General features: G+C 41.2%; 1 protein-coding gene across 2 annotated transcripts in view; it reads left to right on the top strand.

Annotated features, from left to right (window-relative positions):
- The first annotated feature begins 302 nt into the window (after window positions 1-302).
- The window catches only part of LOC137978404 (putative ATP-dependent RNA helicase DHX57), a 43256-nt gene continuing 30847 nt past the window's right edge, over window positions 303-12711 (top strand). Inside the window, exons 1-5 of one of the 2 annotated variants that reach the window (XM_068825303.1) lie at window positions 303-973; window positions 1690-1916; window positions 4119-4240; window positions 4593-4788; window positions 11910-12034. In XM_068825303.1, coding sequence (XP_068681404.1) covers window positions 538-973; window positions 1690-1916; window positions 4119-4240; window positions 4593-4788; window positions 11910-12034 — 1106 coding nt within the window. In that variant the 5' untranslated portion in view covers window positions 303-537. The remainder of the gene's footprint in view (window positions 974-1689; window positions 1917-4118; window positions 4241-4592; window positions 4789-11909; window positions 12035-12711) is intronic. The other variant, XM_068825304.1, reaches the window with a different exon arrangement.

Genomic DNA, 12711 nt, shown 5'->3' with positions numbered 1-12711 from the left:
TATAAAATAAGATTAGAAACAACGCACACTTTCTCATATCCGACTGCAACTGTTTTCGAAGACCATTCCACGTCGCTTTTAAGATTCCAGATATTTATTTTCCCCGCCTGTTTCATTACTCCAATTGACGTTCCATTCTTCATCTCATAAAGGTATATTTTTCCCACTAAACGCCATTCGCGTTACAATCACTTTCAACGCCATTGCAGGTTTAATAATTAAATGTTCTCCTGTGTTCACCAGGGAACTCTACACATTACCCCAGTCCCCTCAAAGCTAAGAAAATACGCAAAAAAGACTCTGTACACAAAGACGCCACTTAGCAGGGGACCGATAGGCAAGACTTTTCCCGACAAGGAAAAAAAAAAACGAAAAAACCACGAAATCAAACACACAGGCTCTTTGAAAGTCGGGGATTCTAGGCGGAGGAAAATTGGGACCAGAGAGATATCAAGGAACGCCTGCATGATATCTACTTTCGTTTCTCCGCTTGGAATATAGGACGCAACCGCTCGCTTTTTTGTGAACCATTTTCAAATGAATCGTGGACGCGGTCGATCCCAAAGGCCTAATCGCGGTGCTGGTCGTTTTAACACTAAAGCGCTTTTCCGCGCTTTAATAGAGCACGATAAAGACGAAGTTGAAGTAAGTAAAGGCGATGAACAATCTGAAGAAAAATACGACGATTTTGCGGCCGAAAATCGACAAACCACGACGGGAAAAAGCAGTACTACGCCAGGGAAAACGAGACGGAGATCAAGCAACAAAGCTTTGATTCAAAGACTTCATATGAGTATTGAGAATCAACAGCTGGTCGAGGGAGTTTTACGACGTTTAAAAATACATGTACACAGGAACAGTCATGATTTTCAAGAAAACCTAGATTTGAGTTCTAGAGAAATGAAACGAAACGAGGCTTACTGGAGAAAGGTCGGAGAGAGAAAACTTGTGGTTGAGGGTGCAGTTCATTTCGGTGAGTTTTATTAAACAGAGACTGAGAGGAATGATCATATTTACAGCTCCTATGCATTGAAGAAGTTGCTCCAGTGTGGTTTTGATAAAGCGAGGTGTCTGGATGCCCTCAAGGGGAATGGTGGAGATTTAGGTGCAGCTCTTGAGTCATTGCTTTGTAATTGCTGCAAACTTAGTCAGATAGGAAAGAAAAATCCAGCTTACAGTGAGAAAAAATTTCAAGAAGCAGTGGAACAAAGGAAGGATGAAGTAATGGCACTTGAAGCAATTTATGGTGATGCCTTTACTGAGGTTATTAGTGATAGCATTTGGACCATCAAATTGTCCCTACCTTTCCTTCTGGCAGCCTTTAAACCCCAAAAGAGTGAGACTTATAGGCACAAAACCCAATCGGCTAGAAAAAGAGAAATACCTAGAAATGCATGTAAACTCTTCTTGGGAGGACACTGTAGGTTTGAGAACAAGTGTAGATTTAGTCATGTGATAAATGATGGTGAAAGTAACACAAATGGAATGAAGAGTACTTCAGAAATTGGAGAGTCAAATCATGAACTCACTGACCAGTCCTTGCCATTCATCCTTGAAATTCGCTTTTCTGACGGATCTCTTTATCCATTTGAACCTCCAGTGGTTGCTTTTTATTCCACAAATGAATTGATCCCATCTGTGGGTTGTCTGAATGTCACATTACAATCTTTTGCCTTGCCTCTCTGTTAGAAAATGAAGAGGAGATCATGAACTGTTTCAAAAAGACTCCGTCAGAGTACAGTCTACCTGTGAAAAAGAGTATCATTGCCCCTGACATTGGATTGGTGGATAATGGGGCTAGCAAAAAAGGTGCTTCTATCATGAAGCCGAAGATAAAAAAACTTCAACAACCATCAGAGGAACTGACCATTCAAGAGAAGAATAGGATGCTCAAGCAGCAGTTTGAGAGATTACAGGTACCCGTGCCAACAATGATTAACAGCCTTTCTTAAAAGAACTTGGTACTAAAAGATGTAACATTGAAAACTTTGTCCTGCACAGTGCCAGTCCTAATTCCTGTAAATTAAAGTTCCCTGCACTGTATTTCAATAATTTAGAATGCTTTGTGACAAAAAACTGCCGAAGTGTGGGGGACAGCTAGTTAATCTTTCAAATCTTAATCAGACTGTATACAGTGCATGTAGAATGTGGTGTAACACGTGCAAGTCAGGCCTTCTGATATTATGCGATGGTGCAATTTCGCACAATCGACCTCAAATCGCATCCGATCGCACAATTCACAAAAAATCACATAATTCACAAAAGAACGCACAAAATTCATAAAATAAAACACAAATCAACAAGTTTCTTAGGAGTTCCTGCATAAATACGCCATTTTTAAGATGATTTACCTTGGAAAATGGCTAAAAAGCCTTTGCTACTTTCAATTTCGTAAATATTCAAAGTTCAAGGCATTATTTTGCATGTGGGGGACCTCAAGTCTCATTCTTAAAGAGTCGCCAATTGGTGTAACACAGACATGCCCTTTGTTCAGATAATTTAGCAAATCTGTTCAGAAATAATACTGCACACAAAAACAAAGTGTAAGAAGCTAGTTGTAGCATGCAGGAATATTACTGGTAATAATTATTGATCATTTATTTGGCATGTTAGCTGTGTCCTTTTAACTTTTAATGTGGTACACCAATAGTGCAGAAGACCTCATTTTTTTTACTTGTCCCAACTAATGTCAATCAAGATTCATAATTACTGTTCCCTTATGTTCAAAATGTCTTTAGGGCAGTAAAAACATGTTTTTTTTAAATCCTGAAACCTTGAAAAACAAGCTTAAAATTGCTCAGAAAAAAATCACATAATTTACAATATTTATCGCATAATTGGCCTTTCTAATCGCATAATCTGCCCTGCAAATTTCGCACAATTTAAATATTTTCATCGCACCCTATCAGAAGGCCTGGCAAGTGTACATGTTGTATATTTCCAGTATCCACAAGACTTGAATTTAAACATTCATATTTCTTTCTGAAACTTCTGACATCTTATGAAATCTAGTACCCTAGATGCCAGAGGTTTTTTTCTCTCTTAGAGTGACGGAATAGCGAGTCACAAAGCAGCGAGAAAAACCTCTCATGGTATAGTCGGTTGAGAACCTCACTTCCATGCCCCGTTTGATTGACATCGAAAAAACTCAGTAAATTGATACGTGACATAACCTACCAATCAGCATCTTTGGTTCCCACGGTACCTTCATCTAATTTACTTTGATGTCAAATTCAAAAATTCAATGTTCCATATAAAACTTCCAAGTCGAATATCAAAATAAAAGCTCAAATTTGAAATTTGTATGCCAAATTTCGAAGTTGAATTTTGGCGGACATATACAAAAAACAAAAAAATGTAGAACCTACTGAACTTTTTCTGTCTTCAAAGCCTTGATTTCTGGAACTTTGCAGCGTTTCAATTATGGCCACAGTCGGCACGTAAAATCTGGTTGACAGCAATTATTGAAAACCTGTATGAAACAGCATTCCATTGGACCGGCTTTCTCAAAGAACTCAATGCCCTGTACCAGAGGTTTTTTTCTTGCCTATTCCGTCACTCTGAGAGAGAAAAACCTCTGGCAGCTAGGGTAGAAATCTAGTAGGTTTTCCTCGATTTCTTGCTGTAAATTGGTAATTCCAGGAGTCCTCAAATAGTTTCTACACTTCAAACACTGTTTTGCATGAGAGAGCTCTGTATTCAGTGAAAACAACTTGAGGAAATTAAAAGTGAAAGTGCAAAAAACTGGTACACACAGCCACTGATTTAAGCAAGTGATTCAGATTTTTAAAGTATTTATCAGGTTCTAATGGGACTGTATGTGAAATGAAGTTGAAGTATAGGTGTAAAGTTGTTGAAGACTAGGTCTTTAGGCCCCTTTGTGAGCAATGCATAAGAAGAGGAAGGCTGGGTTCTACTCCCTGGGAATTTTCTAGAGGTCAGACTATTATTACATGTAGTTAAGACTATTATTAGTTTATAGCTATACTACTACCTGAGAAAAGTGTGATTTTTACATGCAGGTAGTTCAAGTGGCTGAAATTCTGTCCCTAATCTCATGGGCAATCAAATTGCTGAATTTTTTTTTAGATAGTAATGTAAATTCGGAAACTTGTTAGTCTGTTGCAGCTTACAAGTCGATGCTTGAAGAGAGAAAAAAACTTCCTACTTGGAAATCACAACAAAATATCACAGGAACACTCAAAGAAACCCAAGTGGTTGTTATCAGCGGAATGACAGGGTAAATTGGTAATAATTATTGTCGTGTGGTACCCTTTAAAGGACATGCAAGCGATAGTGTTTCAATCTGATCTTTTTGATGCCCACTCCATTCCTTGTAGATTTCTATCAGTGTATGTGCAATTGCACACAATATCACATAATTTTATCTTTGCATAAAATAATGGCTTTTATTGTTTTTGGCAGCATGAATCTTTCAGAGAGTTACATGTATCAAACCTCTCCAAATACAGAGATGCTTGCAAGGCAAAAGTGCATTTCCAAAGGACCCTGTGATCAACACTCTCCTGTTTTTCATTTGCCATTATAGCTTTGAGCACCAATAATAATTTTAGTATTTCTTTTGTTATCAGATGTGGAAAGACAACTCAGATTCCTCAGTTCATTCTTGACAGTTTTATCGAAGAGGGACGTGGAGGGGAGTGTTTTATCATTTGTACACAGCCGAGAAGAATATCGGCCATGTCAGTTGCAGAAAGAGTGTCAGCTGAGAGAATAGACAAGATTGGTGAATCTGTTGGTTATCAAGTCAGACTGGAAAACAAACAGGTACTTTGAGCCAAGGACGAGCTTAAAGTGGCTCACAAGCCAACAAGCCATTTGATCTCCCATGGCAATAGGGCTTCCTGTAATCTGTAGATATGGCACTTTTGTAATGTTATTATTATTATTATTATTATTATTATCATTATCATTATCATTATCATTATCATTATCATTATCATTATCATTATCATTATCATTATCATTATCATTGTGTGTCTCCATCCACAGTGTACAATCACTGGTGAGTCCCAGTCTGACTGCAACAAGCAGTCTCAGCACTCCTAGACTCTTCTTAGGATTCTTGCCGATCCGAGCAAGACTGTCGTCGGCACCATGCATGGCCCAAAGCCCACATTAATCTTCTTCATATAGCCCTGGAAATTCTTTGTTAGGCTACCCAATGCTCCTGTTACAACTGGAGTGACAGTCACTTTCTTCATTTTCCACATGTCGGAACGAAAATAGGACGCAACGTGACAATTGCGTGACGCGATGGACTGACGTCACAAGAAACCGGTTAGAACCGGTAGAGAGAGAGCACGCGGAGAGAAAAAAGAGAAAAGGAAAAACTCGCGGAGACTTAAGTTGTTAATAAATGTGTTGAAAAGTTAACCGGTGTGGAATAGCGTCAAGGAATCCTTGCGACACAAGTGGCGACCCTGCCAGGACACTTCAGGAGAAAAGGAGAGTTCTAAAACAAGCGACGAGAGAAATTCAAACACAAAGGTTTTTAAAGACCAAATGTCAACATGAGCGAGATCAAAACATTACAAGAGAAGATCAAAGGCAAACTGAAAATGCTTAACTTTACCGTAGAAGATACTGGGAAAATACTTGAAACCGAAGATGTAAAGGCCATCGAGAGACATGGGAACGCTTTAGAATCTATTATTGACAAAACGCATCAGCTTAAATTACAGGTTCAGGAGTTGCGAATCGAAAACAACGAGGACTTTGAAGAGATTAGAAGTTGGTCCGAAAATCTGGAAACCCGTATCGGTAAATTTGAAGGGACTCTCAAACAAGTAAGGCATGTAGCCGCTGATATTAGTTCAGCCGAAGCGGAAAAATGCGAAGAAGAAAAACGAAACGAATCTTGGATGAAGAAATCGAGTTGGAAAAGGCAAAATTTCAAGTGCGGGTGAAACTCGAGAAATCAATGAAAATGTCCCTGGAGGATTCAGAGAATTGTAGTAGCGTTGGAGCAAAACTACCAAAGCTTGAGATATCGAAGTTTCAAGGAACCTTTCTTGATTGGATGAGCAAAGAAAAATCCTGCCTACCAAACCAAGGATGAAAGTGTGAAGGGTGGGCGTGTCTGTGTTTATTGCAATGGTGAAGAACACTGCTCTGCAGAGTGTGAGAAGTTCCCTAACATCTCCCAGCGCAGGAGGATTTTATGGACAAGAAGTTGTGCTTTAACTGCACGGGTATGAGACATCAAGCACAAGAGTGTCGCAGCAAGAATGCCTGTCAACGCTGCGGCAACAGACATCACACATCTATTTGTGACAGGTTGCCTAGCAACAATCAGATGATGCTGGTGACAGGTGATCATGAGGGTTTGGTCATCTATCCAGTGGTGGTGGTGGTGGTCGATGGCATCAAGTGTACAGCATTATTGGACACAGGGGCAGGTAGTTCATACGCGTCAGCAGCTCTAGTCGAACGGCTTAACAAGCTTCCAACACATGTTGAACATAAACGGATAGAAATGATGCTTTGCTCTACAATCCAAAAGGTACGAAGTTATACAGTGAAGGTTGTAAGTGTCGATGGAAGGTTTGAGATGACGACAAAGGTCAATAAGGTAGATAAGGGAGTATTACTCACAGTCTCAAACCCACGTTATGAAGAACTGATAACCAAGTATCCTCACCTGGAAGGAGTAGTAATGGATGACAAGGATAAGAAAGGTGAATTGCCCATCCACCTTATACTCGGCGCCAGTGAGTACTCAAGAATCAAAACTGAGACGAAACCAAGGATTGGTAAACCATCTGAGCCTATTGCTGAGCTCACTATGCTAGGGTGGGCGATGATGTCCTCTGGTAAAGAAACCGGGCCTCTCTAACGTTTACTCGATGAAATCATCAACAGCAGATTATGAGCAACTCTGCAGTTTAGATGTCTTAGGACTGGAAGATAGACCAGAAACAGACCAGGAGAGCATGTATGGTGAATTCATCGAGCAGCTACACCGAAGTGAGGAAGGTTGGTATGAAAGTGGGTTGTTGTGGAAGCCGGTTCATGGTCATCTACTAACAAACGAACATGGTAGCAGAGCAAGACTAGAAGGACTAGTAAGGAAGTTGCAGCGAGATCCAGGCATGATTGATAAGTACGATGAAATCATTCAAGATCAGCTAAAAGAGGGGATAGTCGAGAGAGTGGAAGAGGAACCCAATGAGAGAGTGTTCTACATCCCGCATAAACCTGTAAAAAGGGAAACAGCAACAACGATGAAACTTAGAATTGTATTTGACGTGTCATCTAAACCGAATGGAAACAGTCCTTCTTTAAATGAGTGTTTAGAGACAGGCCCTCCTCTTCAGAACCTGTTGTGGAATGTACTTGTGCGTAATTGCCTCAAACCAATTGCCTTAACAGCAGACATCAAACAAGCCTTCCTACAGGTACTCATTAGGACTGAGGACAGGGATGTCCTACGGTTCCACTGGATCAAAAACAAGGACCCTTCCGCAATCGAGGTGTTGAGATTTACGTGAGCGCTCTTTAGGTTGGTACAGTCACCATTCTTATTGGCAGGAACATTGAAGTTGCACTTGGAAAACTTAAGGGAGAGGTACCCCTCAGAGATTGAAGAGATTTTGAGAAGTCTATATGTTGATGACGTCATCACCGGGGGCAGCACTACAGACGAGGTCCAGGGCCTGAAGGAGACAATAGCATCAGTGTTCGGGGAGGCCAAGTTTACCATGCATAAGTGGAACTCTAACGATCCTCAGCTAGAGAGCGGGAAGGTTGTTCCCGTTGATGAGCAGCAGAGTTATGCAAAACAACAGTTAGGAGTTAAAGAAGGTGAAACCAAGATGTTGGGACTTTTGTGGAACAAGAGGGAGGACTTGATCGCTGTGGTTTTTCCCGAAGAACCTGTCGAGACGACAAAGATTGGGATTCTACGATTCTTAGCCGCAGTGTATGACCTGCTTGGGATTGCCTCGCCCACAATGCTGGTGGGGAAGTTACTGTATCGTGAGATATGTGACAGTCGTCTTCCATGGGATGAGAAGGTATCGGATAGAATGGGGCAGGAGTGGTTGAAGTTGGTGAGGAGCCTTTCCAATAAGGTTGAAGTATCACGGAGCCTAGCAAGGTTTAGGGAGCCGGTTGAAGGAGTTGTATTGCATGCTTTCAGTGACACAAGTGGTTCTGGGATATCATCAGCAGTCTATGCAGTGATTATTCAAGCCTCTGGAGTGAGCCAGGGATTGATAGCAGCAAAGTCAAGGTTGGCAAAGAAAAATCTCACAATCCCAAGGTTAGAGCTGGTAGCAGCTCATATCGCAGCTAATCTAGCGGATAACGTAAGAACAGCACTCGAAGGATACCCGATTACATCCGTTTATGGGTGGAGTGACAGTATGGTCGCACTTCATTGGATCAAAGGGGGAGGATCCTACAAGCAGTTCGTGGCCAACAGAGTTCACAAGATCAGTTCTAAGGATTTCATTGAATGGAGGCATGTTGACACCAACCACAATCCACAGACATAGGGAGCAGAGGCTGTAATACAGACCAGTTGACTGGCATGTGGCTATCCGGACCAGAATGGCTGCCCAATCCAGAGAAATGGCCAAGAGACATAGTGACTAAACCTAACAAGGAGATGGAAACCGAGGCCAAACGCACCAAAGAGAATTTCGCTGCAGCTGTGGATGTGAGAGATGATTTTGATGAAGTGCTTGAGAAGCATGCCTTCTGGCGAGTGATCAGAATTAGCGCGTGGGTAACGCGATTCGTTCAGAATTGCCGAAGCAAGAAATCGAATAGAGTTAGTGGCCCCTTGACAACGGCTGATACTGAGAAGCAGGTGGAGTGGTGGATAAAGCGTGAGCAAGAGCGATACACTTTGACAGAGAAATTCCTAGAAGATCAACAGAGGCTCAAACTTCAGAAGAATGATGAGGGGATCTACTTGTGCAGAGGAAGAATTCAAGGACATCACCCTGTGTATCTGCCACCCAGAGTAAGCTTATCAGAGAAAGTAGTGCAAGACGCCCACCTCTTGACTCTTCACGGGGGAGTAGGGTCTACTATGGCGCATGTTAGACAAGAATATTGGAAACCTCGTCTCTGTCAGCTAGCAAAGACTGTGATCAACCACTGTTACATGTGCAAGAAATTTCATGCCACGAGGTTTCACAATCCACCCCCTGGAAACCTGCCAGTGGACCGTACTGAAGGATCATATCCTTTCCAAGTAGTGGGGGTAGATTACGCTGGGCCAATAGCATACAAGGTTTCTAAGAAGTTGGAAGGCAAGGCATACATCCTACTGTTTGCATGCAGTTTGACAAGAGCAGTCCATTTGGAGCTACTAATTGACCAGACCACTGAAGGTTTCACCAAGTGTTTGAAAAGGCTCATTGCGAGACGGGGAAGGTCTACGAAGATCTATTCAGATAATGGGAAGAGCTTTGTAGCAGCGTCCAAATGGCTCAAAAGTATCATGAAAGATGAGAAGACTCAAGACTATCTGGCCCATCATAACATCCTTTGGCAGTTTAATCTCTCTAGGGCACCATGGTGGGGCGGTCAATTTGAACGGTTAGTAGGAGTTGTAAAGCAAGCTTTCTACAAGTCTATCGGGCGGGCCCTTCTGATGTTTAATGAGCTTGAAGAAGTAATCCTCGATGTAGAGGTGGCTGTCAATAATCGTCCATTATCCTATGTTGAAGAGCTTCCTGTGCTGACTCCAGCCACCATGATGTATAGTCAGTCTAACCTTCTGCCCGAGGAAGATGCAGATGCAGTTGAGGATGTGGATATACGTAAGAGAGCGAGATATGTCCGTCGGTGCAAGGACGTTCTTTGGTCACGCTAGACTACAGACTACATAAGGAGCCTGAGGGAGAGGCACAATCTAAAACATAAGACCAAGGAATTAACCTTAAAAGTTGGTGATGTGGTTCTGATCCAGAGAGAGGAGTGCAACCGTAGGAAGTGGAATATCGGAATCATTGTAAAACTTATCAAGGGGCGTGACGGAGTTGTGAGAGGAGCTAGGCTGAGAGCAGGGAAGTCATATTTGGAACGGGCGATCCAGCATTTATGCCCGATGGAGCTGTCTTGTGACGTGCGAGAGACACCGCCGAGTCAACCAGTACAGCTTAATCCTCGAGCTAGAGATTTCACTCCGAGACGAGCGGCAATAGTAGCTGCTCAGCGGATTAGAGACATTGCAGAGAAAGAAGGCGAAGGGACTGTTCCTGTGACCCAAGAGGGACTATGAACTGTTAGAACTTTTAAACTTGTTACTTGTGTAAGAGAGTTATTGTTACAATTGTTTAAACAGCGGAGGTGTGAATATATTTGCTCCACTAGCGTGTATCAAATAGGGGGAGAGTGTCGGAACGAAAATAGGACGCAATGTGACAATTGCGTGACGTGATGGACTGACGTCACAAGAAACCGGTTAGGACCGGTAGAGAGAGAGCACGTGGAGAGAAAAAAGAGAAAAGGAAAAACTCGTGGAGACTTAAGTTGTTAATAAATGTGTTGAAAAGTTAACCAGTGTGGAATAGCGTCAAGGAATCCTTGCAACACACAAGGCCTTCACCTCCACTGCAAGGTCTCGATGCTTGTTGGTTTTTTTTCTTCCTCTTTCAGTAGGATGCGATTATTATGATTATTGTTATTATTATTATGATTATTATGATTATTATGATGATGATGATGATGATTATTATTATTATTACCACATCCCCCATGGTTGTTGGTCCATGGCAGGGTTACATGTAATCCGTGAAGTGAAACAGAGGGCAGATTAGATTCCTGCTCAGGAAACAATGTGGTGGCAGAGCCTGGCTTCAAACCACTCACCCTGAGCATGACATGAACCGCTGACACCATGTACAATGTAGCCACCACAGCGTTACCCGAAAGACTAACAAAATCCATCAGAGAATGCCTACAGGCATAAACCGTCTGAAGTGAATAATAAGAATTGACTCCTTACTTACTCCTATTTAAAATACGGTGAAGTACATTGTAAATAATAGGGCAAATAGAAAACCTGGAGATTTATCAACAGCGTCAATTTTTGAACCGGAATGATTCTGATTCCCAGTCATTTGCAGATTTTTCTGATGAATATTCTTCATTTTCCGCCATTTTGACAAAGTGTACAAAACATATCTAGATGCGACAAACTGGTAACAATACCCTTATTTGGCACTTGTCTTCTAAATAAAACTCATGGTTGTAAGTCCGTGTCTTGTCAACCATGATACAATGATACAATGATTTGCTATTAGTCTCTCCCCCATGGGGCTTTTCAGGACTAATTTTACAATACTTTGTGGGGGACTTCAGCCAGACTGCTTGTTACACAGTTTACAATTAATTTTTATGGAAGTGAAAGATGCCCCCATCCAGATAAGGTTTAAGATCTGACAAATATGGCTCAACTCTACAGAATCGGTGCCAAGAAATCAATTTTACTAGGCAGAAGTGAAAATATTCAAGGAAAGTATTCCATTGACCAGTGAATCTGTTTTATTATACGGTAAGATTTTTGTGCCTCATTGTGAGACTGCGACATTGCCCAAAAAACGGTGAGTCTCACAGCAAAACCGTGAAACTTGGGAGGTCTGCTGATCAATCATCTCCTGTTATCTTTAATTACAAAAGGTAAAAAGTGTACCTGGTACTTTAAGATTACCTTTTTAGTTAATGCACAATTCATATGCTTTTGAAAACGTATTACATGTCTTCCTGTATAATTGACATGTATAAGAGGGTCCAGTAAGGCAAGACCATGGCTAGGGGGCTGCCAGGGTTTGTCTTGAAAGTTCTGGATGATGGTTTTACTTACTTATTTCCTCTCAGATTTAATGTTTAATTTTATTATGATATTTCTTTAATAATGCTGTTTTTAGTCTTCCAGAACAAGCCTTTTGTACTGCACTACAGGAATTTTGATGCGTCGGTTGGAGGGTGAATCCAGCTTGCCTGGTGTGAGTCATGTTATTGTGGATGAAGTTCATGAGAGGACAGAGGAAGGGTAAACCAGAATGATATTTTATCTTTTCATTGTAAGTTTGAGCTGTACATCTTTGCAAGTATTATTTTGTACCTACATGTAAATGCGCTCAATACTGTTTAAATATTATTATTATTTTGAGAAGCTCACACTTTGCCAGATGGCTAGACTAGTGTATTATTTTGTGTGTGATAAATGACATGCTTTTACAATGCACCTGTATGATGACTTTAAGAAACTTGGAAAGAAATCTGATTGCTCATTATAGAAGACAAGGCTAAGTGCTCTTTCACTTATCTATCGGAAACTATGGAAAGCTATGCCATCAACCTCAGTTCGGGTAACAGTAAAATTTAATTATTGCTCTGCAAAATATTGCTCTGATAAAATCGTTCAAATGTAACATCCTCGCAAGAGTGGTGAAGGAGCTTGTAAAATGTCAAGGTCCTGGTAGGTGAATGAGGAGATGCATTTTTTTGATGATGTCATGGAAAGACTTAAATACAATCAAAGTGCTTGTAATGGGAGTCCAGCCTATGACATTCCTATAACAAGTTTAGGTGCTTTGCCATGCAATGGGGAACCTGTGCGCTTTCATTTATTTACCAAGTTAACATCAATATTATTTTATATTTACGTGTACCGACAGGTTTAATATATTTACCACCTTCTTTACTACATACTCAAGTCACTTAAAG

The sequence above is a fragment of the Montipora foliosa genome, chromosome 12 (assembly GCF_036669935.1).
Source record: "Montipora foliosa isolate CH-2021 chromosome 12, ASM3666993v2, whole genome shotgun sequence".
Lineage (NCBI taxonomy): Eukaryota > Metazoa > Cnidaria > Anthozoa > Scleractinia > Acroporidae > Montipora > Montipora foliosa.
This window is presented reverse-complemented; position numbering and strand designations above follow the sequence as displayed.